Below are 23,697 nucleotides of genomic sequence, written 5' to 3' on the forward strand. Positions count from 1 at the left end.
GGCATTAATTCATGAAGCTACATTATCCAGGTCCCCAACTACTCTTTTAATTAGCTGACAATCACTAGGAACAAGATAATCTAAACCAAGAAAACCAAGCATATCAGCCATGAAAGTCAAATGAAACAAATTATTTTGTCTTTTAAAAAACATTTTTATCCTCTGTGAGATAACACAAAACTTAACTCAAATGCATTATGTAAGAGAGACCTATCAGACTTGGCTGTAGTAGGCTTCTGGACAGGACAGAACTGGTTTCAGGAAAACAGTAATATGATAATTTGAACATCTGTTTTACTGAAGAATTTGATATGCTTTGCTAACTAAACTGAAATATATAGAATCAATTCAGTTCAGTTCCTCCAATTTCCACCTTTCATTGTTGTCAAAAAAATATGTTTTGAATGTGTATGTCTTCTAAAATAAATAGAATTAGGATCCTCTAATAAATGCACTTCTAGTTCTACCAAAGGCTGAAAAAATGATAATACAAAATATAAAAGGTTTCCTAAAAAATTGGACACGTGTACTTTAAGTGATAAAATTCATTCCTTTCTGAAGCCATATAGCTTATATTCTCTGATGTCGCACTTGACCATTTGCAAGCAGAACTTTCACACGAATTGAATTTCCAGAGTATGTCTTGTTAGGGAACTTCACAGGGTAGAATTTTATCTAGCAAAAGCTATACTCAGCTAATGAACTCCCTCACTTCCTAGACACCAAAGCAAAAAAAAAAAAAAGGTTTCAAGACTTGCCCAGTGACAAGAAACTAGAAAAAGACAGGAAAATCTAAGTCTACCCATTCCTCCATGTGTTGCTACTTTCACTATAACATCAGCTATCACCAGCTTCTCACCCCTAAGTCTTCTCCATCAATCTTCACTAATTCTGGCACACCAACTAAAAGCTGACATACAACTGGGGGTAGATTCAGTACCAGACTCATGAAGTTACCCACATTCACATCAGATAGTCTGAGGCCCAACAGACGATGTTGAGGTAGAAGTAAAGAATCTACAATTGTAACTGACAAATTCTATACCCAAGTTATTATACAACTACTGAAAGAATCATCATCGGCCAGGCTTGGTGGCTCAGCCTGTAATCCCGGGCTTTGGGAGGCCGACGTGAGTGGATTACCTGAGCCTGTGGGTTCGAGACCTGCCTGGGCAACTTGGTGAGACCTCATCTCTACAATAAATCAAAAAATTAGCCGGGGGTGGTAGCACGCGCCTGTAGTTCCAGTTACTCGGAAGGCTGAGGCAGAAGGATCGCCGGAGCCCAGCAGGTCGAGGCTGTGGTGGCCAGGAGCGGCCACTTCACTCCAGTCTGGGCGACAGATTGAGACTTCAACTCAAAAAAAACAAAAAACAAAAAAAAAAACACCATCTCCATCTCAAGGAATATTATGGTCTATTTGTGTCTCTGGGTCCCTTCAATACTTCAAAAAGTTATCTCCAAGTGAGGTACTCATACACACAAAAATTAAGACAATCTGCTAGGGTGAATTTTGAAAGGAAATACTAGTCTATTTAATTTTTTTAAGGAAAGAAATAAACCTTTAATACTAATGTGTGAATTAATAATAATATATTTGTATAACTTCAACATAAACGAACATACAGTAAACACATAATATACACTATAAGCTGTATATCGTGTGAATATAGCTATATATATTTATATCTCCAGTATATATACAAAATAAATAAACATTTTTTTGAAGGTTGGAGACAAAAAATAATCTAATGCCAAAAAAATAAGAATGGTTATTTTCTGAGATTGGGGAAGGTGACTGATCCCCAAAGAGACACCAGAGAACATTCTGGAAAGACAAATTTTCTATATAATGATTTGTTTGTGTAGGTTACATGGGTATATCTATTTGTTGAAACAGCACAGCTGAGTATCATACATTTCAATGTAAGCATATTTTACTTCAAAAAAAAACTGTAAACAGTAATAACCAAGAGGGTAAAGAGTGAGTAAAAGTATAGATAATTCAAGAATAGCAGAATATTGTTAATTACAGAACTGGGAAACTGGTACTGGAAAGTTCATTATACTATTCTGTTTGCTTTGTGTGTAGTTATAGTCTCCATAATAAAAAGTAAAAAAATTAAAAAACTGAATGCTATTGCCTTGAAGATTCTTGTCAAACTAATTTTCCTAATTCTGCCTTATGACTTTTGACAAGAAGAACTACAGCAGACCTCCAAAGCACTTATCACTTATAGAACAAGGAATAGGAAGTACAAGAAATGTCTTTCAAAGTCAGGCCAAACAAAGAATTACATGCAAAACTGAAAATCCATATTAATATCAATATTTAGACTCTTCTGAATTGCTGGGAGTTATAGCAAAAATAAATTATTTGGTGCAGGAAAAAATTTCAAATACAAGCAACATGTTATCAAATTTAACTATAAAATCAATATAATGCACTGAAAGTAATCAAAAATCAAATACTTCTAATGAATGTGAGTTCATTTCCCAAATATTCCCCAAGATAAGCTTTCTTTGGCCACCCCACAGCAAAAATTAAAAAGAAAAAAAATAAGAATAATAAATCCCCAATAAATAATCCTACAGGATAAAGTTTTTAAAGTCTTCTATTCCAGTGGATTTTAATGTTCTGCTGAGGTATCAAGGTTTCTGGTTCCCTGTTCCTATACAAAAACAGAACAACTTTGCCTTTATCTTTTTTTATAATCAGCTTCTGTATAAAATTTTATTTTCAAAATATTCTGCTGCTTGCCTAAAAAATTTTTTGAAAACCACTTTTTTAGCAAAAGGAGCATCGCAGTGTTAAAATAAATACTTAACATATCAAACTATAAATATTATTTGATGCCGCCATCTAAAAAATATGAAAAAAAAAATCAAGAGTCTCACCTTTCCCCATTTGCTCCACAAGGATTTGTCCAGTTTGGTTTAATTCATCCAGTCTGGGGATTCTTTCCATTTGTTCTTTTTCTAATCCCTGGAAATAAAGTCCCAAAATAAAAATAGTTCAATCTTTCTTCTCAATATAATATTGGCACCATTTTAAATTTTTAGGTTTAATGTCCCTCCTACCTTCCCATATTCTCTTTAGGTATTTCGGTTTACCCAAGGGAATACTACAGTACAAAGCTATGCAATTCCAGGCTACCCTCCAGACCTCCAGAGATGAATAAATCTAAAAAGGTAAATTCAAACAAGCAATGATCATAGAAACTATAAAACATTGGTTTCTTGTATTTTAAAAAAGTACACTATAATTATAAGCTCCTATCAAATGGAAATAACTAAGCCAGGCTTGGTGGCTCAGCCTGTAATCCCACGCCTTGGGAGGCTGAGGTGAGTGGATTGCCTGAGCACACGGGTTCGAGACCTACCTGGGCAACTTGGTGAGATCTCATCTCTACAATAAATCAAAAAAATTAGCTGGGTGTGGGAGTGCATGCCTGTAGTTCCAGTTACTTGGAAGGCTGAGGCAGAAGGATTGCTGGAGCCCAGCAGGTTGAGGCTGCGGTGGCCGGGAGCAGCCACTGCACTCCAGTCTGGGCAATAGAGTGAGACTCCAACTCAAAAAAAAAAAAAAGTGAAAATAACTAAAATTATATGTTAGATCTAGAATATCTATTCACACATATGGCCTGCATATGCCACACCATAAAAATAATGGTTTGAATCAAAAGAACTGAATGTGCTATACAGAGGTCACTGAATAAAAATTAATCAATAAGAAAAGCAACTAGAAATATTTTGAGGCTCAGTATTATTTGTTGGTGTTCTATTAATTCGAGGGTCTAAGACAAACTTCAACCACAACCATATTTCATACATAATTTTTAAAAATGAAAATATGCTTTACAACCCAAACTAAAACATTCTGTGCTTTATGTTTGAGGAGTAGCTCTTAATTTCCATATTTTTATTTATATAGTTTGATAGTCTGAAGACAACAATCTTCCCAGGACAAGTAAGAATGGGACAAGCAAAATCATATACACACACATACACATTGAGTGCACACAAATCAATATTAGGAATGTCTCCCATTCCTTTCTCCCCAACTAATATTTATATACTAATTAACAATTGAAATAGTGTCCATAATAACACAATTAAAACTTCTAGGCAACCTATATTATGTCAACCAGACAATCCAGAGAATTCCACTTCTAAGTTCTTTACATGTAAGCACTATGAAATAAATTCAGCTCTTCTACTTTGACCTTCACAAACGTTAATATGACTAGATAGAACAATCATTTTTATGGTCAAAGATAAATAAATATTAGCAAGATATTTTAAAAAACATCATTGGGGACCAAAGGGAGACCCAAACTTTAACTGTATGATGACCACTTGTATACCTAAACCTGAATCGTATCCCACATCTTGAAAATAAAAATTTAAAAAAAAAAAAGAAACACCATTAGTTTCTGTTTAATCAATGCAAAAAAATCACCATCAAACTGGACAAAAAATGATTATCTGCTTTTAACAAAGAGATTTTTTTGCTACTTCTTAACAGTGACAAGAGACTACAGACTATGGATTCTCCACATGAGTACTTCATCAGTTGTAGCAAGATATTTCCTTACTTAAAACAAAAAAAATTAAAATGGTCATACCCTAATTTGCCAGAAAAATTAGGGATGAGGATAATGATTAAATTTTGTTTATTTTACACTTTTTCCAACTCTTTGGCATCTAATACTACTAGTCTGAAACAACAAAAATCAACTTAAAGATAAATATTAAATGAAATACATAGAAACTGGCAATCATGCCTTACATATGCAGTTGCTATTTTATCCTCCCCAAAAATATTATAGTAACAGTTTCTGCCAGTAAAATTGTTCCTGGATCACAGGATGAACTTTAACTTATCATCATTTTGGGGATTTGTTCCATGAAAATCACTATTACTAGTAAATTTGCTGCTACCTGAATGCCTTTGAGAATTAGGTTGTTAAAAGATCATTAATATATCAATCTTTCAGAACTGTAAAACATATAAAATGATATAAAACAGGTTGGGTGCAGTGGCTCATAACTGTAATCCCAGTACTTTGGGAGGCCTAGGTAGGAGAATCACTTGAGCCCAGGTATTCAAGACCAGCCTGGGAGACATAATGAGAACTTGTCTCTATAAAAATAAAATAAAATAAAATAAAATAAAATAAAAATAATTATTAAAAGAATAATAATAAAGAAATTATATAAAACAGGTCTCACTTCTGGCTCTCTCCATTCTCTGTACAGAGGACTTTGATAAAGGAAGGTATTTCTAATTCAGCCACCTCCTCCATTTCCCCTGCCCACAGTCACATGCCCCCTTCCATGAGCCAAGAGCTTTACCAAGTGCTGAAAATACAGGGTACAAGGAAAAATGTTCTTAATTTCTAATCCCTCACAGGCAGGCATAGCAATAAATAAATTTAGCATAAATGCAAGAAGGGATTTCATGGAGATATGACCAAAACCATATGGAAGTCAAAAATTTAGTCACTTAACTCTTTCTAGTGAGACTAAGAGAGGCTTCCTGGAGTGGGGGGCATTTCAACCGCACAGCAAGATGGGCTTAATGGAGAGCCATTTGGGGCAAGGAAGACAGCACCTAGTAAAGGCAGGAAAGTGAGAAAAGGGCAGAAGTCCAGAGGGCTAAAGCTCAGGCTGCATGTGGGGTACTAAGAGAGAATGAGGCTGTGTTTAGAGGGAGGGAAGTGTGCCCGCTGGAAAGCCCTTGAATGCTGAGGCATTATGGAGGATCTTATCCCCATCGTGATGGGAGCCTTTCATGGATTGCAACCACAGAAGCTGCCTGATCAGATTTATATTTGAGAAAGATCATCAGGTCACAGAAGCCAAGGGCTGTGAGAATTTAAGAAGGAGGAAAGAGAAACAGTGGCAAATACTGCAGAGAAAGCAGGTCTGATGAGAAAGAAATGCATTCTTTGGATTTGGAAACCAAACAGTCAGTGATGACCTGAAGAAGAACAGTTACAGTAGAACAATAAGGCACAAATCAGTCTCAACTTCCCACTAAAACAATCAAAGTCGATCAAGGTCTGACCTCAAACCACCTCTCCAACGTTAACTCTCCACTACTTATACACACACCTAGCACTAGACAAAATGAAGTGTTTGCTGTAATGGTCACAACACCCTTGCCTGCCTTGGTGCCTCTGTGTAAGAATTCCCTGAGACTGGTGTGCCCTCAGTGCCCTCAGCAACCTTCCTGAAAATTCCAGCTTAGGCTGCCTCACCCTCCTCTGGACTGTTTTGAGGCACCTATAATCCTGGCCTTCTCTCCATTCCCATGTCACTGACCACTTTCCTAATTCTACCTTAGAGATACACACACATCTTGTTTTTTAAATATCCTCCAAACTCTTTAAAAACAAACTCCCCAGCCTGGGCAACATAGCGAGACTTCATCACTACAAAAAATCTAAAACTTAGCAAGGCGTGGTAGTCCACACCTGTGCCCCTAGCTACTCAGGAGGCTGAGGCGGAAGGATTACCTGAGCCCAGGAGGTTGAGGCTGCAGTGAGCCATGATCATGCCACTGCTCTCCAGCCTGGGCAACAGAAACCCTGACCAAACAAAACAAAAAATTCCATAGCTGATACAGAAGCCACTACAAACTTACAACAGGTGCCAAATAGTTAATGCAGTGATGTCTAAAGGGAGGTATGATCACCAAGGACAAAAAAGCACCACATACTCTCATCACACTTTTCATTAACACACATAAGGGCGCAAAGTAGCAGACCTAAAATCCCATATACTTCAATAGTATTTCTTTTCCAAAACTGTGTCTCTAAAGAGAAAATATTGAAGAAATTTTGAGATATGAAATAGTTTGTTGCATTAGAAAGGCAAACCAGCTTCTGGCACAATGTTTACACAAAGTCATAAATTATTAGGTATCAGATTAAGGTGGTTCTAGACAAGCTAAGCAATAGTAATACTAATGGGCACAGGAAACGTCCCTTACTGCACACCTCAAGGGCTGAGGAGGAAAAAAATTTTTTAAAAAACCCTCCTCTAAACAGAGCTCTTGTGACAACTAGTGTGAATGGAATCACAATTTACTAAAGTGTTCTAAAAGCTACCTTCCACCTACAGCTATTTTGCAGGAATTTCTGGATCCCATCATATCTTTATGCCAACAGAAAATCTAGTGGGATAAAATAGTTTATGCACTTAGATATTTTTAATTTAAGTTTTACCTTCAACTTCTTCTTCATTTCAGATGTCTCTTGCATCTTCTTGAACTCTTTTATCTCTGTGGTCTGAAGGTCAGTCTTTGATTTCAAAATCCAATTCAACAGCTCTACACTTACAGCATCAAACCTGATTTAAGATCAGACATTAGTATTTTGTCATTTGTTTTCTTCTGTCATTTTATTTGGCTCAAGAAACAGCAACCCAAATTCCCATCAGGCATGTGTTTTTAAATATTCTCTCAAAACAGCAACCCAGAAATACAGTAACAATGAATAATAAGATGATACATTTACAATCAAAAGTAGAAAAAGAGTAATAAATGATCTGAAGAAAATAATTAAATAAAATTTTTAACTTTTATATACTTAGGAAAAATTTTAGCTTTATAAGGAATCATTTATCATTTTATAAACTTTTGTAGAGAATGAAAATCAGATTTGGTTAGAAAACATCAGAAAAGAACAAATACAGCTATTTCTAAAGTTAATGCCTTCTTTTGTTCAATATGTAATGACTAAGCCTTACTGTATGCCAGGCATTGGACTAGGCTCTCAAAATGAAGGTGAACCAGACACAAATCTCAGCCTTCAAAGAGCTTCTAGTCTAGCAAACAGGCAATAACAAAAGAAACAGGCAATAACAAAAGAATTTGCTACACGTTAATTCCAGGAATTAGCAGGAGTGGCTCCTAATCTGGTCAGGGAAAGGATGGCTTCCTAGAGGAGAACAACACAATTATGCTTAGGTGTTTTCCTTGCCAAGGGAGAACAAAGAAAGGGAAGATCACATTTTACAAACTGCAAGTAGTTGGGTGTGTCTAGAATAGTGAGTTCTGTACTCACAGGGAGAGACAATTGACAATGTGGCCAAGAATCACATGAACCAGTTACGGGAAGGCCCTGCAGAACATATTTAGGAGTTTGCACTTAGCCAGAGGGCAGCTGAGAGCCAAAAGAGGGTCTGAAGCACGGGACTGACATGGATCTCTTCAGACTTCAGTGCTCACTGAGGAGAAGATATTAAAGAGAGGCAAGAGCAGAGAAAAAGCTGTAGTCGCATCAGGAGCAAGAACTAAGAATGACAGTAGACGGCAGGCTTGAAAGGTCTTGAGCTGGTAGATCAAAATCATGGAGAGGAGGAACAAGAGAGGAAACAGTCATTGGTTGCTGTCTATATACCTGGCCATATACCATATACCTGTCCCTTTCTAAGCATTATATGTGTACATTATTACCTCAAGAAATTCTTACAACTACCCTATGAAATACATACTATTATTAGCCATTTTAGAGATGAAGGAATGGAGCTCATAGAGGTTTTCTGTAACTGTCCCACGTCATAAACCTAACAAAATGGGAGAAGTGGGATTCAAACCAAGGTGGCCCTTCTCAACTCTAGCAAAACAAGTTGTGATTCTTGGAGAAAGTTTGCTAAAATGCATTTCTAGTGAATTATGAATATTTATCTTTTCATCGAGGTAAATTTCCCTTGCAGTATGTAAGAGTATAGCTCAAACAGGGATACATTCCTCTTGTCATATTTTTGTCATTGCTGTTTTGCTTTGAGTTGGGGTCTCACTGTCATGCAGGCTTCAGTACAATGGCACAATCACAATCATGGCTCACTGCAGCCATTGCCTCCTGGGCTCAGGCAATCTTTCCACTTCAGCTTCCTGAGTAGCTGGGACTTACAGAGTTGTGCCACCACACCTGGCTAATTTTTTTATTTTTTATAGAGAAGTGGTGTCACTACATTGCCTAAGCTGGTCTCGAACTGCTGGGCTTAAGGAATCCTCCTGCCTCAGTCACTCAAAGTGCTGGGATTACAAGTATAAGCCACTGTGCCTGACATCCTCCTGTCATCTTAACAGCAGATTTCTATTGGATCTTTCTGAGAAGAGGAGAGCCATCCAAAGATCACCCATTTACAATGACTTTGGAGGCCCAGTCAATTTCTGCCCTCAATATGAATAGGAGTGATGCTTGATTTCAGGCCATAGTAACAGACATCCACATCCTAAAAAAAGCATTTGTGCCCTGGACTGATGAAAACAGCCACCAACAGCACCAAGGGAAGAGAAGGGCAAAGGAGTCGCCATTTTTAAGCTGTACATATTAAACTAGACACTGAGTTAAGCAGTTATGTAAGGCCTTCAATTGTTCAGGCAATCCATTTTATGACAAGTCAACAGCAGTTTATACAATAGACTGAAATATGAAAGGGAGGGTCTAGAAATCATGTCACGAAAGAATAATTAAGGATATTCTGGACTTTAGGACAATTAACACTAAAATATAAAAGCTACCTTCAGAGACTGAGGAGATCATATATTGAAGAGGGCTATGTGGGTCTACATTACTCCGGAAAGAAGAACTAGCACACGTGGGGAGACTTAGGGGGACAGAATTTAACTGATCATAAAATTAACGTTTCTAATAATGAGACTGACCTGTAATGAACTGGATATACTCAAGCCTCTGTTTGTCCAGGAATGAACTGAAGGCATGTCTACATCAGTCAAACTGTGGAGTCAACAAATGTGGCCCTTGCAGCTGGTGACCCACCCAACAGACATCCCCTCTCCACACTTCTTCTTTGCTTTCCAAGTCTCCAAGACACAGCCAAATAGACTGAAAAGGCCAGATAGTTTCAACTTGCCACGCACCCAGAGTATGAACAAGTGACTCAACCCTGGCCAGTGAGACCAGGGGAAGTTTGCTGAGATGACAAGGCTGAGAGTGAAAGTCAAATCCAAGGATGGCAGAGACTACATATGGAGGGTTGCAGAACCACACCCTCCCATAAAAACTGTCCAGCATTCAGACTTCCTGTAATGGGAGATCACCAATGACCTCATGGTATAAAACACGTTAGGCATGGTATTCTGGTTCTTGTAGCAGAGTGTACTCTATACCACACAGTCATGTTTAAATTAAGATTTCACAGGTATGCATTCCAGTCTTGTACAACCTTCAGTGCTTCCAGATACACAAAGTCAGTACTGGAAAGATAACACTGCCAGATACACCTGGCAGATAATAAGCACTGGGGAAATGTAAGATATGTGCTAACATTGTTGGGGAATTCTTGTTTGTTTTGTTTTTTTGTTTTGTTTTTTGTTTTGTTTTGTTTTGTTTTGAGTCGGGGTCTCACTCATCACCCAGGCTGGAGTGCAGTGGCATGATCATGGTTCACCACAGCATCAACCCCCTGGGCTCAGGAGATCCTTCCACTTCAGCCTCCTGAGTAGTTGGGACTAGAGACACACCACCATACCCAGCTGATGTTTTTATTTTGTACAGACAAGGTCCTGCTATGCTGTCTAGGCTTGTCTCAAACTCCTGGGCTCAAGCAACCCTCCCGTTTTAGCTCCCATAGTGCTGGGATTAGGTGTGAGTCATAGTGCCCAGCCATATCTATGCTAACATTAACATCAGAGGCATCTTCTTCCTGTGCTGCCATGCCATCAAAAGTAAAGGTTCCACAATTGCTGCTTGCAACTCACACATACACTAGTCAGGCAAGAAGATGCTGTCAGGAGGCAGAAACAAAGTCTTATCAAAATAGAAACCATCTGGTAATATTGGAATCCTGTTTTATCTAATAAAAGCTAAATTAGGGAAAGCACATCATTTTTATTCAAGTCCCAAATAATTTATCATTTATCCAAGCACTGGAGCTCTACTATAAGAGGGGGAGAATAGTACTACTTGACTGGGCACGGTAATCCCAGCACTTTTGGAGGCCACTTGTAATCCCTGCACTTTGGGAGGTTGCTTGTAATCCCAGCACTTTGGGAGGCTGAAGCGGGAGGATTGCTTGGGGTCAGGAATCCAAGACCAGCCTGGGCAACATAGTGAGACCCTATCTACAGACTAAAGGAAAATAAAAATAGTACTATTCAAAGACAGGTTTGAGGATTATGGTGCATGTCTGATATAGTACCTGAGACACAGTATAGGTTAACGATATCTGACATCAGTAAAATCTCAACATATGTCAGCTGTGATTACGCTTCTTATAAGGATTCTGAGTTTTCTTTTGCATTAGTAGGACAAAAAAAGATATTTTATGCCAAAGATGGATCTTTAGACCAAACACAAAGAATATGTTAATGAATCTGACAAAGAAATTAACAAAGGAAACAAGAAAACATGATAAAGATGAGGGGGGAAAAGGAGACTAAAAATTAATTGTTTATCTGAATTAAATATTTGTTTAATGGTGAAAAGTGGAAGGAATTCATGAAGAAACAAGATGTCTGTCTAAGTCAAAATTGTCCGAGGTGTGAATAGTGAAAGAAAGAACAAATGGCAGTTATAGATAATCACATCCTCCCGCAGTGAATGATGGGAAGGGAAGCAGAAAGGGCTCTGCCACACAGCACTTCAAACTGAACACAAGATAAGTAAAGTCATCCAAGGCAATTTTGATGCTTTGCTTGTGTAAAGTAGAATATTCAGAAGACTCAGGGGCAGTGAGTGGTTCAGTAGTTGAATTTCCATAATAATAATGCCTACATTTGCAAATGATTCGTGATTAGTACAAAATAAGTACAAGTATCAAATATATTATGCGCAGTATTGGGTTTGAAACATTTCCCTGTCTGTTCTCACTTTTTCTTAGCTTCAACATCCACATGGATCTGTCTCTTCTTCGGGGGAGGAGGAGGAGGCAGTTCCTGCTTGGACTTTTTGGTAGTTACTTGTTCTCTTACACGAACAGTCTCGAAAAGATCCTTCTGAGGAATCTGAGACATTCCCAGCTTTGCTACAGCCTGAGTCACCTGAAATAAAAATCATTCAAAGTTTTAATTTTTTGTAATGTCTTTATTGAGATATAATTCACATGCCATAAAATTCTTCCTTTGAAAAAGTAAATTCAATGATAATTAGTATATTCATGGAGACGTACAACTATCTTCACTCTCTACATTCAGAACAATTTTATCATCCACACTAACAGTCATACTCCATTCCCCACTCTCCAAGCGCTGGCAAACCACTCGTCTACTTTATGGATTCTCCTTGAATTTGCATATTCTGGACATTGCATATAAATGGAAACATAGTGCATATAATTTTGTGGCTGGCTTCTTTTACTTAGCACATTTTTAAGGTTTATCCACATTGTAGCATGTATCAATACTTTACTCTTGTCAAGTAATATTGTATTGTATAAATATACCACATTTTGTTTATCCATTCTTCTGTTGAAAGATATTTGGGTTGTTCCACTTTTTGACTCTTAAAAATGATGCTGCTACTATGAACATTTGTGTACAAACCAATGTTTTATGTTTGATCAATTCATTAAAATATTTTAAGATTAATAAGATTATTTAACATTAAAAATATTAAAATTATTTATTGGCTACCTGTCTAAGAGTTATCAGTTACTAGGAATTAAATTACTAGATATTAAGATAAAATCTATGAAAATTTACCTTAGAAAACTGAAGGAAAAGACTTTCACATGGCAATTTTTCATCAGGTATAAGTAACCAAATTTTTAGTTTACCTACTATTCTTTTATTTCATTAAAACCAACCTGAATATTTACAATTAAATTTTTGCTGCATGGCACAACATACTATGCAAATCAAAAAGCACCTGATTGGACGAATCTTCTAGTCTCTGAACCAAAGAATCCCATCTTTGAGTCAATTCCTCTGAGTCACTGTTGATCTTCTTAGATGCCTTGGGATTATCAAGTAATTGACCCACATCCTGGCCAATCTCACTCAGTTGATCCAATGTTTGACGCTTCATTTCCATGTCTTCCTTCAAAATCTAGCATTTCAGATATTTATTAGATGACTGTCTCCTAACAGGACTTTATCTTCCTGTTCCCCAGTCAAGAAATGTAAACATGTATATTTTATAGCTTGCAAGTAAGTTCGCAATGTTAAATATAAGATTCCTGGTTCCAGATCATTGCATGCCAACAGCCTAGTATAGAGTAATGAGTCATAATCCGTATTCACTGAATTGTATTAACAATTGTTATAAAACACTAAGATATCATAGATTTACAATACAGATGCTGACAATGACATCACTTACAGCCAGACGTCGAACACTGACACTCAGTTCCTTTTGGTCCTTGAAGTTGCTTGTCTGAACCTTATTTAAAGCCTCTTCTTTCTCAGTTAACCAAGCTTTCAACAAGCACTGCAAGAATAACAAAAGTTAAAAATATATCTGCAGAATCATTTGGTAATTCATTTCAATCAAGTTTCCAAATCTCTGCCTTTTTTTTTTTTGACTTGAGGTCACACTCTGTCACCTACACTGGAGTGCAGTGGCACAATCAGAGCTCACAGAAACCTCGCCCTCCTGACCTCAGGTGATCCTTTCACCTCAGCCTCCTGAGTAGTTGAAACTACAGGTACACACTGCCATACTCAGTTAACTTTTATTTTTTGTAGAGATGGGGATTTCGCTAATGTTGCCTCCGCTAGTCTAGAACTCCTGGGCTCAAGCAATCCTTCCACCTCAGCCTCCCAAAATGCTGAGAGAGCAAACATGAGCCTCTATGCCTGGTTTTTTGTTTGTTTTTCTTTCTTTCTTTCTTTTTTAATTAGAGGTTACACTGTTACCTGGGGAGAGGGACCTCAAACACCTAAGTCTGAGGCACAAATGACGCGGAAAAACACCTTTCTTTAAAATATTACCATTCTCAGACTTGCAACAGATCAACCTAACATTAGTCCCATACCTGGGTAACTAAACTTAATTTTCAAGAAGGTGGGTACAGAGGAAAGGCTAAATCCAACTATCCAAGTCTCCAAAAGAATCACACTGTAACACTCGACAGGCAAAAGGAAGCTCAGAGATTGTCTTGTCCCAATCCCTCATTTTAGGGAGTAAGAAAAGAGAAGTCAAATTACACATCCAAGATCACCTGGCTCGTTAATGGCAGAGCTGGGTCAAGGGTCCCACCACAAAACCAAAGATTCTTTCTGTGGCATCATGCAAGAAAGTCACACTCACATTCAAAGTTCAAAAGCAATTATGGCTAAAGGAGGAAGTATGAGAATCATTCAAAGCCAATATAAAGATATTTAAACTTCATAGGCCAACAATGCATGTTTTTTAAGCATAACCTTTTTAATAATGTACAGAGAAAACTTTGAAATATGATGGAAAACAACTGTGGTGGCATTGAGATAATTCTTTTCAAAATGTAGTATCTACCACAGAAACCCTTTTCTATACAGCTGCAAACAAAAGATTTTTGTTCTGTGTTGGCCATGGAATCAATTCTTTCTCAATTGTTTTATTGATCAATTTATTTAACAACTATTCTTTGCTTTTATATTCCACAGGGGGAAGAAAAGATTAGGAAAATAAAAGACTACTATAGGTCCTGTTCTCAGTCTAGGAAGGCTGATAAGGAAGGTTGATAAGATATGCACATAAGTAACTATGGCACAAAATAGAAAGTACAGACAACACACACACACACACACACACACACACAGATAAACACAACACACACAATATAGTTAAAATGTCATATCACTACTAGAATGCAAATCAAAGATCAGCTTAAAACCTTAAGAGATACAAGTAGCCAAAACACCAGCCACTCCCTAGTATTTTCATTTTTTTATTATCCAAATTAAAATTATTTTCAAATCTGAAATTATTTTACTGGGAGAAGAGTAACACAATGATCTTCGATGACAATCAGTGTCTCTTACTGTCATTCTTGAAGTAAAATTTTAACTCTCCTATGAGACCTTTTGGCCTGAATAAAAGGTTCCAAGTAAATATAAATATGCGTAAAATGAAACATAAATATTTCAGAAATTAGAATCGGGTCTGATACATGATTCTTAATCAGAAAATTCTGACCAAAGACTGAGTGGGGGGAATAGTAATTAGCCATTTACATTTGGACAAATTTTGCAACCTACTTTTTAAGATGGACTATCTGCCACCATATTTAGGAAACCACAGAACATCATATCCTTGGATTTTTTTTTCCACCTAAAGAAAATAGAGTTGCTTTTTGTGGGTGGGAATGAAATGCATTTAAAAGAATCAAAATGGACACTGTGAAATGTGAGAATCGAGTATCTGCTTATTTTCTAAACCACAACTGTTTGGCACTTTGGGAGCAAAGTTTTGCTTATTTGTGCTTAGTTTTCATGGTTGCTTCTTCAGAAGAACAGAGGGTGGGCATAAGGACCATCACTCCGAATGAAAAATCAAGGTACCAGCTTTGCACCACAAGTTCATTTGCTGTGGTTGTTATTGGAAAAAAATATACTACTACTAAATGTTAAACCAAAGTTGTTGCTGTTAAATAATATTTTCTCAGTAATTTCAATACTTATCCTGGTTAAAAGTCAAGAAAAATTCCTATGACTTACAGTTCATAATGTATTAAGTGGCTTCCTAGTTTTCTTTATTTACTGAGTACAAACCATATGCTAGAAATTGTGCTGGTATAAATTCAAATATATTATCCAACACAAATCCAATAATAACTATAATTTCAAACAAATCATGAAAGTAGCACAGCTGAGTACTAACATTCTAAATAATAACATAGATCAAATCAGCATTATTAGAAGGAAACCATACAACATGATCTCTATGAATAAGCTGCCTGTTCAGTTATGAGTACAAATTTGATTTTCAAAATAATAATTATTTGCATATGTTCCTCTCAAAGCAAAGTAAACAAGGCAACTGTATTCTAATCTAATACCATAATAAAAGATAGTTTACTTTTCTTTTCTTTTTTTTTTTTTTTTTTGAGTTGAAGTCTCACTCTGTCACCTAGACTGGAGAGCAGTGGCCGCTCCCGGCCACCGCAGCCTCGCCTGCTGGGTGCCAGCGATCCTTCCGCCTCAGCCTTCCAAGTAGCTGAAACTACAAGCGAGCGCTACCACGCCCAGCTAATTTTTGATTTATTGTAGAGATGAGGTCTCGCCAAGTTGTCCAGGTGGGTCTCGAACTCGTGGGCTCAGGCAATCCACTCACCTCAGCCTCCCAAAGGCACGGGATTATAGGCTGAGCCACCGAGCCCAGCTGATAGGTTACTTTTCACCACTATATATTTTGCTCCCTACGGACAACAGCTTCATACCTGTTCTTCCAGTAATTCCTGCCACAAGATGTTGATTTCTTGTAGCCTATTCCAGCGTTCTTCAGTCCAACGGCACACTGCTGTCCAGCGTTCACCAAGTTTCTAGTTATGGAAGAAATCATCTTTGGTGAACACAACCTTAAGAGACAGTTACCACAATTCTTTAAAAAAGAATTCACGATTTCCATTGTTCTCTATTACAGCATAGCAATTCATGAAGAATATTTTCACAAAAGTTGCTTTAAAATAACAGACTAATCCATAAATATATAGATGAAAAAAACTACTTTCCATACAATGTAACACTATTTCAATAGCTAGCACATGATATAACTAGTACTCTATCCTATATCTTTGTCTCCAAATTCTTGCTCTTTCCACTTCATTGTGATTTTTGTATGAGAACTTGACATTTTTACATATATTTCAAAGCATATCTACCTTTTGTGCTTCAAATTTCCCAGGTTATAATTATCAAAAAAAAAGATTGCATCAATAATATTTCTTAACCATCTTTTACATGCCAAGAAACTTTTCATCTGTGATACTAAAATTATGAAAAATGTTTAACCTTATAAAACCTATATTTTAAATAAGGAAATTTTTATAAAGCAATAAAGTAAATTTTATGTTTGCATTACATGATCTATAGAAAATTGCTTATAAATTAGCAATAGAAACTTATAATTAACAATATTAAATACATAAATTTGATTAATTTTTAAAAAATCATTCTTCATGAATTTTCCCAAAATCATTTTATTATCATTTTATAAGTAATGATTAGTAAATGTTAAAATGTATTTCTACATTACTTACATATAAACAAAAGTTGTTTCATTCATACTACCCTATTTTGATATTTAATACGAGAGTAAGATTTTAATAGTGCAAAGGATAAAGGACTTAGAGCCAGAACACAGGTGTCTAGTCTCAGCATTTAAATCTTGTCTATTTAAATCTCAGGAACATCCCTTAACCTCTCTGAATTTTAGTTTCCTGGCTGCTAAGTCAGGAATACCCGTCTCTTAGGTTACTGTACTAAGTACTATTGCACTGAAGTTTCAGAACCACTATCTGACTTCAAATATTACCAAAGAAAAAGGATTTCATATGTTGACATTATAGTCTGGAAATCACAAATTGGCAACATTTTATGAGGTAATCCAAGTATCAGTCAGATGAAATAACAATAAATCTCTTTATAAAAACTTAAAAAGGCACTACCATCGTTGAGCAAAAAGAAGCAATTTGTTGGGATATCTAAAAATTTTGTTGAAATTCACACATTAATCTACCAAAGACACAGGGATATTAAATCCTACAAGCTGATATGCTCAAGCTTTAGTGTACATATAACTTTTTTTTTTTTTACAGAGCAGATTCACTACAATCCTCCCTCACCCAGACTCAGGTCAGCCTAGAGTTTAGGAATCTACATTTTAACAAATTCCTGGAGTGCTTCTGAACAAGAAGTCTGTAGGCTACTTGTTGAGATCAGTTCCTGTGTCAATACAACCACAAGGAAGCTGGGGCTGCCGCCAGCCCTGCCTGGTCACCACAAGGCCTAAAGTAAAAGACAATACCTGGATACTCCTATAACCCACACATTGTAGAACTCCAACTGGGAAGTACAACCAAAGGCAGGTTTTTCTACCCTTCTGAATAAACCATGAGACAGGACATGAAAAACAGGGACAACATGTAATTGGATCTCGGACCCCAAGTCCTCTGAGATTATCCTGCTTTACAGGGTCCTTACCTGTAACTGATCTTCCAAAATAGCTGTAGCACTCTCACCGCTGTTTTCATCAACAATTACCACCATGTGAGTTAAGGAATTTACTTTTACCTGTTCAGCCTCAAGATCATTTTGCAAACTCTAGAGAAAAAAGTAAGATAAACCATTTGTTTCACATTTACCTATTTAAAATGCACTCAGCTGTCAATAGTAATTAAGGACACTTAATGAGGCATTGTATTTAAATTTCCAGTCATTACCTTAAGTTTTCTACTAATGAAACAAGCCCATTACATGCCTTTATATTTCATTATGAACAACTGCAGTTTGAAAATGGAATGTCATACTAGATTGCAAATGGGAGATGTCACCATTTTTATTACAAGTTCTGGAACAACAACAATAACAAAAGTAACATAAAAGAATTGAATGTTTAAAGTACGAATTAAGACAAAAATGTAGAACTGGTAAAGCAAAAAAGTCCAGCACTTAAATACACAGAGTTAGAGATCATTTTATCTAGTGCAGGATTGTATAAAAGCAGAATGCTATATGACAGTCTGAAGTTAATCTGATTAGCTACCCAAAACACAACGATATATGGACAACCCCCACCCTCTCACCTTTTCTATGGAAGAGTGTAATCATTAGACATATGCATACAGGCAAATTATGTAAACACTATCAATACTGTAGTCAAATGCCTCCCTGAGCTGTGGCAATATATACTTAAAGCTTTATTTATCATTATCTAGATGTTCCACTGATCAATAAAATTCTTCAAACAATTTGCAGAGAGAATATTTTTTTCTTAACTTGACCAAATTAAACTATCCACCAAATTTTGGTTTCTCACCTAGTGCCTGATGCTTTCCTGGGTCAGAGAAGAAGCAACAGTTTTCCATAAAGGATTAGTTGTCTACCACTCAGGGTTTGCTTCATCACCCACACATTGCATTAATGCCAACACACTAGGGTTCTTAACCACTTATGGGATCCAAAAAAAATAACCTTTCTCAAATCTTACAAAAGCTATATGCTTTCATAAGAAAGCTGCACATTCCCGTATATTAATAAAATTGTACTTGTGCTTTCATCCCTGGCTCAGAAAAGTCACATTTCTGTGAACTTCACCCTATGCCCTGCTGAGTAAAGAGAACCCTGAGGAAGTGTCCCAACTCGGTGCTAATGACAGACGTCACCAGCCTCTGAGAATGCTAAGAGCTGCTCTTGTATATTTGATAAGGTATAAAAGAAATATGAGCCCGATTTACTTTATGTTCTTCCAGCAGCTTTTGCAGGGATTGGACATCATCATCCAGGGGGCACGTCTCCATCTTCTGGATGCGCTCCTCCGTGAAGGTTAGCCAGGTGGAAAGCTGCTGCAGCTGCTTCTTCTGTAGTTCCATCAGCACGTCATGCAGCCTGTCCATGGGGAGTACAGCGTTATTCCCTAGAGCTTTTTCCCTTTGCAAAGGCAAAAGCACATTCCAGGCACCAGAGATATGGGGCAAGGGGACACACCCTAGTCTAAACATTTAAAGTAGACTTTGGTCTTTAAATATAGAAAACAGGGGGGAAAAACTTATTTTCCTCCTAAATGGAGTCCAATAAATGCAGTTAAGAATGTCAATAACAGCACCCCATATTCGTATCAGAATCATTGTTTCTTCAATCAGGAATTCCTGCTTATTAAATAGGTGGAAATGGTAATGGAATGCAGTTTGCTCCTTAATACACAATACATGAAATAAAATGGACCATGGGAAAGCTTAGAAAAATGTTACAAAGTAGAATTGTGGATCAACACTACGTAGTCCTGTCTTCATATAGAGTTCACATAAATGCTTAGCCGATTTTAGACCTGCAAAGAGATAACTGTCCATATGAAATGCCTTTTCCCTGTTTGCTAAATTCTACATTCCAACTTTTACCTTTGTGTTTGGCTAACACATAAAAGGGAAAACAAAGATCATGCAAAATTCCAGCTACAAGACAAATAGGAAATAGTCTAACTCTTACAAGGCAAGTTCTATAACGATCTTGTTTTCACAGACATGTAGACTTCTACTTGAGGTCAGCTGTGCGATGCAACCTGTGGAATAAAGAGTCAATCTCTTGGCTTTTTACTTACCGGGACTGTCTATCCATACTCTCCACTCTAAGGGCCTCCCATCTAGCATTCAGCAGGGTCATCTGTTCTTGAATCTCAAACTCTTCTTCATCTGACAGAGTTCCTTGTGTTATCAGTTGGTTACCTGCCTGCAGGACACTGCCCACACTGCTCTGGTGTGCAGTCAGCTCCATCATGAAAGCCTAGAAAAATACATCACTATGATTTGTGGCCTACTCATTGCAACAACAACAAAAAAAAAAAAACAGAATTAATTGCTAATCCCTAGCCTAAATATCAATACTGTGGAAAACGGTAGCCTAAGAGAGTACAAATAAAGTAGACTTTGATCGAGGTTTTTAAGCTCTGAAAATAAGAATAAGCATCTAGCACAAGTAAATAGAGGAACAGTACAAGAAGACAATATTACATCTAATAATACCAGCTATTTTTAAGTAAATGCTGATTATGCTACTAATGGATCATGAACAGGGAATTATGAGTAAATGCAATAAATAAAACATCATGCTTACCCAAGAGGAACTGCTTAAGGAATATTACCATCACTATTTTATATCCAAAAGAGCAAATAAGTTCTATCTATTAACATACTTACACCAAAAAACTGCTTAAAAAAAGGAAATCTCCATATAGTCAAATTGACTACACTACAATATATCCCCAAAAGAATGGAAATCTTTTGTGTATAAAATTGTACAGTAACTATGAGTATGACATTTGCTTAATAGTGCAATTAAAAAAATAATAATTACTTTCTTGGGAACACTCAAAACCTAAAGATTTGGTGTATTGGTTAGTCATTTTGTTTTTTAACTATAAAAATACACTTCAGAAGTGAGCAGTACTATGCATTGATTTTCACCAGTGGCTCTACAAAATATACAAGTTACAATAAAAAAAATCTAAAATCTAATTCCAATGTACAGTTAATCACCCACACCAATTTTATAACAAAGCCCTATTTAAATATCACAAGTCCTAAAATAATCCACAACCTTTCCAGAGAGCAGAATTTAGTTAACAACAAACAACAGGGCAGAAGCCCTCATTGAGGCATAGGTCCATGGCAGACACACTGCACTCAGCCAACCAGATACTTACTTCATGGGTTGCAAACTGGTCTTTGACTTCTTCAACATCATCAGAAATGTCATCCTGCTCCTGGAAAGTGTCCTCGGCAGAAAGCAACCAGGTCAGCACTTCCTCCAGTGCTATCTGATAGCTGTCCAGATCCATGTCAACCTCAGTGACAGTGCTGGGGGTTTCAGCTCGGAGACTCTTGTGCTCCTCCTCGGGCCTTGCACTCTACAAAATCAAAGCCAAAAAACCCCCACAATTATCATAATACAAAACAAGGATACAAAGTATGGAGAATCCAAGGTGGATACCACCCTGTTTTAGGCATTAATCCAGTTCTCAGGAGTCAGGTGAGTAATGCCAGGAATTAGTCAGAAGCTTTTTGTTGAGTGTGCTAGGATGGCAAAGAGTAGAAAAGTGGCATGCACTCATGAGTTCTGTACTCGAGGAGATTCTAATATAGTTAAGCAGAGAGAAATAACCCACATGAAACACTTATGAACAAAAATAAAATGGGTTAGCAAAGTTATAAAAGCATGGTCCCAACAACGGATGATATTTGAGTTCACCAAGAACTAAAATAGGAAAAGTTTCATAAAGGAACTGGAACATGTTGGGCCTTCAAGGGTAGATGTCATGTAAAGAAAAACAAAGGTTAAAATTCTACTTTGACCCCCCCCTCCCCAGTTAAATTGTTTTTACTGAATTGCATGTTAGCCACTAAAAGACGGGCTACAAAGATGGGCTGTTGTACTGATTTTTTTCTTTTTTAAGGCAACTGCCCTTTAGTTTCCTTGCTAGCCTTTTTTTTTAAGGGCTAATGGGATACATTTCTCTCAAGCTCTTTGAAAGCAACTATTTCCTTATATACTTTAAAATCTTATAACCAAATGAACTCTCTTTCTGGTTCTTTTGTTCCTTTTCAGAGCAAAATTTCTTTAAAACCTGCCTATATCTTGTCTCCACATTATCATCTCTCCTCCACAATTTTACCATGGATATTACAGACGTGCAGAAACGTATAGAAAACAGTACAGGAAATGTTCATGCATTTAAAAGTGACAGTTTGTTGGCATTCCCTTTCACTGTGACTTGCAGTTTGCCCCCACCACTCAACTGAAAAGGCTTTTGCCAGCATCACCAATAACCTTCCAATCACCAAATGCACTTTTCCAGCATAACTTTTAAGATGAGCATATTATTAGTCAACAAAGTAGAATATTTTTTATACTAACTATGCTAGAACAACAAACCTAAACCAGAACCGTTCCAAGCAGACCTTACTCCACGTTTCTTCAGACCTCCATATCATTACTCATAGCTAGCCATCCCCGGCTTCTGGGAGCTCTCCTTTTCCTGCCTCAGTGATAGGACTCTGGTTTTCTGCCGACTCAATAGCACCTTATAACCTGTAAATAATGGATCTCCTCAAAATTAAGTCCTGGGCTCTTTTATCTTCTCCTGTGTACTTTGGATAACCTCATCTCCTCCCATTGGATTTAAAGAACCATCTACAACCACCCTGGAGTCTGAGCTCCAAACTCCTATGTTCCACTACCTTAACATCTCCAGTGTCTCAAACCATGTCCATATTTAAACTCCTCATTTTTTTCCCAAAACATGTTTCTCCTCAGGCTTCTCCACCTCAGTAGATGGCTCCTCCATGCACCTAACTACTCCAGTTACAAACCTGGGAACCAGACTTGGTTTCTCTCTTTCTTTCACCTTCCACATTTAATATGTAAACAATTCTGACCTTCAAAACTAGTCTCAAATCTATCCAGACCTGTCCATCTCCACAGCCACCTACGTCTCTCCTCTGGACTAGAATAGCCTGATGACAGGTGTCTTTACTTTCCTGTTTGCCACCCACACACCCACCCCCACAATTCATTTCCAGCACAGTAGCCAAAATTCTTTCGAAAATGTAATCACATCATAAGTCTTTCCTGCTTAAACACTTTCACTGGCCTTCCCAATGCTCTTAAGATACAATTTAATAGCAAAATCATGGAACCAACCATGCTGCCCATCAAAGCTGGACTGGATTTTTTTCAAATGTGGTAAATATACACAATAGAATATTATGCAGCCACAAAGGACAAACATATGGACTTTGCAGCAACTTGGATGGATTTAAAGTCGATCATACTCGGTGATCTACCACAGAAAGAACAGAGTACCATATGCTCTCATTCATAAGCGGACCTTGAATGATTATCATAATAGTATAAGAAAGGGATTAGCAGTAGTGGGAAGCTGCCAGGTGATGGGGAGTGGGATTGGCAGTTGAGGGAAACTGCTAGGGGAGAGGAAGCACACCTCATCAACAAGGGTACCTGCATAGTGAACATTTGTATACCTAACCCTGAATTGTACCCCACATCTTTAAAATAAAATAAAATTT

General features: G+C 37.1%; 1 protein-coding gene across 1 annotated transcript in view; it reads right to left on the bottom strand.

Annotated features, from left to right (window-relative positions):
- UTRN (utrophin) overlaps positions 1–23,697 on the bottom strand; it is a gene marked incomplete at its 3' end in the record, with an annotated part of 204,537 nt that overhangs the window by 38,973 nt on the left and 141,867 nt on the right. Inside the window, exons 10-19 of the mRNA XM_008052244.1 lie at positions 21,315–21,518; positions 20,214–20,395; positions 19,354–19,504; positions 18,101–18,220; positions 16,339–16,440; positions 13,299–13,406; positions 12,846–13,025; positions 11,850–12,019; positions 7,236–7,359; positions 2,899–2,986 (exon numbers count right to left, since the gene is read on the bottom strand). Coding sequence (XP_008050435.1) covers positions 2,899–2,986; positions 7,236–7,359; positions 11,850–12,019; positions 12,846–13,025; positions 13,299–13,406; positions 16,339–16,440; positions 18,101–18,220; positions 19,354–19,504; positions 20,214–20,395; positions 21,315–21,518 — 1,429 coding nt within the window. The remainder of the gene's footprint in view (positions 1–2,898; positions 2,987–7,235; positions 7,360–11,849; positions 12,020–12,845; positions 13,026–13,298; positions 13,407–16,338; positions 16,441–18,100; positions 18,221–19,353; positions 19,505–20,213; positions 20,396–21,314; positions 21,519–23,697) is intronic.

The sequence above is a fragment of the Carlito syrichta genome, unplaced genomic scaffold, assembly GCF_000164805.1.
Source record: "Carlito syrichta isolate Samal-C Ts95f unplaced genomic scaffold, Tarsius_syrichta-2.0.1 Scaffold269187, whole genome shotgun sequence".
Classification (NCBI taxonomy): Eukaryota; Metazoa; Chordata; class Mammalia; order Primates; family Tarsiidae; genus Carlito; species Carlito syrichta.